The 4,140-nt window shown below is 32.0% G+C and overlaps 1 protein-coding gene across 1 annotated transcript; it reads left to right on the plus strand.

Moving 5' to 3' along the window:
• Positions 1–482: 482 nt before the first annotated feature.
• LOC112805910 (subtilisin-like protease SBT4.6) lies at positions 483–2,538 on the plus strand. Its single transcript, XM_025848233.3, has one exon. It carries the CDS (start codon positions 513–515, stop codon positions 2,490–2,492), a length of 1,980 nt encoding a protein of 659 aa, XP_025704018.2. The 5' UTR covers positions 483–512; the 3' UTR covers positions 2,493–2,538.
• The last annotated feature ends 1,602 nt before the right edge of the window (positions 2,539–4,140 follow it).

A 4,140-nucleotide genomic window follows, 5' to 3' on the forward strand; every position in this document is an offset into this window, starting at 1 on the left:
ATATATAAAAAAAAGTTTAGGGGTTAGCACTTTTATTAAAATTTGACTAATATTTAATGAATAAAAAAAATAAATAATTTTATACTATTAAAAATACTTATAATAATTAATTAATAATTATAAATCACAAAATCTACTAGTTCCTAACATTTTTAATAAGAAAATTCATTTATAACAGAAGGAGAAAAGGGTTGAAAATCTCATTTTAATTATTTCGATCTTATCAATAAACTTACATTATCTCTTAAAACATCGATTATATTTTATATATGTAATTAAGCCATTGGATACATGTATCTAGCTAACATACTAGAACAATGGCCAACTATAGTTTTCTTCTTTTCTTATATGCCTATTTCATCGTGAAATCCTTAGTAACTATTGCTAATGATGCTAATAGAAATCTTCACATTATATACATGGGATCACTCCCAAAGTATAATTATTCTCCAACATCCCACCATCTTAGTATGCTGCAACAAACTACTAATCATAATGATGCAACAATTCATATGGTTAGAAGTTATCATAAGAGTTTTAATGGTTTTGCTGCAATGATCACCAACCAAGAAAGAGAAAAGCTAAAAAAAATGGAAGGAGTGGTTTCTGTTTTCCCAAACAAATCACTCAAACTTCACACTACAAGGTCTTGGGACTTCATGGGGTTCAAAGAATCGATACATAGAAACAAAACTGGTGAGAGTGATGTTATAATCGGAGTTATAGACACCGGAATCTGGCCGGAGTCAGAGAGCTTCAACGATCATGGTTTCGGTCCAATTCCCAAAAAATGGAAAGGTGCATGCAAAGGTGGTAAAAACTTCAGATGCAACAAAAAAATAATCGGTGCAAGATACTATCTAAAAGATCAACCTTCAACAAGAGACATTGTTGGGCATGGAAGCCACACAGCATCAATTGCAGCAGGGAATAAAGTTGTGGGAGCAAGCTTTTATGGAATCGCTGAAGGAGTTGCAAGAGGAGGTGTCCCATCGGCAAGAATTGCTGCTTATAGTGTGTGTAGTGAACAAGGATGTACAGATGATGCCATATTGGCTGCTTTTGATGATGCCATTGCCGATGGTGTGGATCTTATCACAATTTCAATTGGGGCAGATGAGCAAATGTCCTTTGATAAAGACATCATAGCAATTGGATCTTTTCATGCAATGGAAAAAGGGATCCTCACTATACACTCTGCAGGTAACAATGGCCCTAACATTGTGACATTTAGTGTATCACCTTGGTTATTCACTGTTGCAGCTACTACTATAGATCGTAGAATCATTGATAACGTTTTGCTTGGCAATGGATTAATGATTTCGGGGAAGTCAATAAATGGGTTTGCATCAAATGGGACAAAGATTCCATTGATCCATGGAAAGTTTGCTTCAAGTCCAACATGTCCATCAGAGAAAGATGCCGAATTTTGTTTTTGTTTGGACCCCAAACGCATAAAGGGAAAAATTGTCTTGTGTAGAACTTCATTTGGTTATTCAGCGGGTCTTGAATTGGGTGCCTTTGGCTCAATTGCAATCTCTTACGAATATGAAGCTCAAGTAGTTTCTTATCCTGCAGTAGGCATAGATCCAGAGGTTTATGATGTTGTTTTGTCTTACGCAAATTCCACTACCACCCCTAGTGCTGAAATACTGAGTAGTGCAGGCTTTATAAACAATAGTGCTCCAATTGTTGCTGAATTCTCTTCTGTAGGACCCAATATGCAAATCAAAGAAATTATGAAGCCAGACATAAGTGCTCCGGGTATAGAAATTTTGGCTGCTTACTCACCTCTTGCACCACCTTCTCCTGATAAAAGAGATAAAAGATCTGTGAAATACAACATACTCTCTGGAACCTCAATGTCATGCCCCCATGTTGCTGGTGCAGCTGCATATGTTAAGACTTTTCATCCTGATTGGTCTCCGGCAGCTATAAAGTCTTCTCTTATGACCACTGCAAAACCAATGAATGGAAGTGAACTCGCAGAATTCTCCTATGGATCAGGGTTTTTGGACCCAGTTAGAGCCATAAATCCTGGTCTAGTTTTTGATGCTTCCAAAGATGACTATGTGAATTTGCTTTGCAGAATTGGGTATGATACAATGAAAGTTCGAAAAATCTCAGGAGACAAAAGTGTTTGCTCTTCATCATCTCTGCCAATGGCAAAAGATTTTAATTATCCTGCAATTGTGGCTGAGATTGAACCAATGAAACCATTCATGATTAATTTCACAAGAACAGTTACAAATGTTGGATTTGCTAACTCTACCTATAAGGCTTGCATCCAACAACATTCTGGCATCAACATCACTGTTGTGCCTGACATACTTAAGTTTAAATGTCTCAAGGAGAAACAATCTTTTGTTGTTCATGTTGTTGGAGGGAAATTTAGTGACTCTAGTTTAGTTTCATCGTCACTGTCGTGGACCGATGGAACTCATAGTGTAAGGTGTCCACTTATTTTACGTGTTATAAAAGTAGGAGCATGATGATCTTTTTGGTACAGTTGAATAAAAAAATAAAAATTTGAACCAACATCTAACTTTGTTTATTGTTTTCTTATACTTTTATAAATTTTATCTCGTGCATATAACAATTATGAATTTCGCTACGAAGTTAATAGAGTATCTGTACAATGTGTACAATGAGCTGTTTATTTGACCCAATATAAGTTAAAAAATGAACATCTAAGGTAAAATACTACTAATTTCTCAAACACAATACACTTATACTATCCAAAATAATCATTCGGATACTAGGGATAATAAACATCTGATATCTTACTGAATTAAACATCCCTAACTCCATTGTACACATTGTATATATACTCCATTGGCTCTCTATACTTCCTCAACAATTAATTAATCATTGATAAATTCTTAAATGAAGTTTAGATTCTTAACAAATTAGTCCCACCCGTATGCCAGATTAAGAGATACCATAAAAAGAAAATCAGAACTTGATTGACTATCTGAATTAAAAATTATAATATAGATCTTTTAATATGAACAACTACATAATAAAATTAAAATAAATTTATATAATTCTAATTCCATACTCTAATTCTTTATAAATTATAATCAAGTATAGTGGATATTAGAATTAGAATTGAATTTGAAATTCTGAACTTCATATACGCAAATGAACCCTTGGATTTTTTTTTATGATCAATTCGATTAGCTGGATAAATTCATTAGTTTTTCTATACAATTAGGATACAATTAACAAAAGAGAACTAATAATGTTACCGAAGAAAGCTTTTAAATGCACAATTATTTTCAACAAAACAAAATGAAATTTTGAAGTAACTGTGCAAAAATAAGATGTTCCAAATATTTTAAAGTAAGCTTAATAAGGAGGGAATTTCTTAGCAAAATCCATAAGATTCTTAATATAAATATTAATAAATTATTTTATACACTTATTTAAGGGTTACTTTTTGACAAAACAAGGAAAAAGATATAAGTTTAAAAGTTTGAATATATTAACTAACTTTTTTAAAATTTTTATATGCACAATTAAAAATAAACAAAAAGAATTTTGTGAACAAAAAGAAAAAGCAAAAATAAAGAGATTAGGATTTAGGACTGATAGTCAATAAAATCCAGTTTGGTAAATCTTTTGAGAGTACTACACCTTGTGTTTGATAGTAAAAAGGATATGAGATTTACCCCAAAAAAGAAAAAAAGAAAAACAAGGATATGAGATTGTACTTTTAGGGTGGTGCTTTTGAAATTAACTATAAAAGGTACTTTTCGAAACAAGTGTGTATATTTTGGGGTTTTTAATTAATTTTTACATATAAGCCTTTTTAAGATTTTTTATTCCTAAAACGTGCTTTTTATGGCACGTATGTTTCACGCGCCTCTTTTATGAATTTTTTAATCAATCAACGCGTGAATATATAACTTTCTTTTTCGAAAAGATTTCGTTTTCTTTGTCAAATTTCTTTTGCGTTTTTTTGGCGCCTGATTCAATACTCCTGAAAGGTTTGGAGTATCAAAACTCTTCTTAAAGAGTTAAACAAAAGTTAACGTATTTGGAGTTTTAGTACTCCTTAATTAAGAAAAGAGAGAAGAATCATTATTTAATTATTAAGGAAAGAGAAAAGAATTAACATTAAATTATATTTGGGTT

Source organism: Arachis hypogaea, chromosome 16, assembly GCF_003086295.3.
Source record: "Arachis hypogaea cultivar Tifrunner chromosome 16, arahy.Tifrunner.gnm2.J5K5, whole genome shotgun sequence".
In the NCBI taxonomy this organism is placed as follows: Eukaryota; Viridiplantae; Streptophyta; class Magnoliopsida; order Fabales; family Fabaceae; genus Arachis; species Arachis hypogaea.

Bases quoted from the DNA above. Each gene is read 5' to 3' on its own strand.
- LOC112805910 (XM_025848233.3), top strand. From the start codon at position 513: ATGGTTAGAAGTTATCATAAGAGTTTTAATGGTTTTGCTGCAATGATC.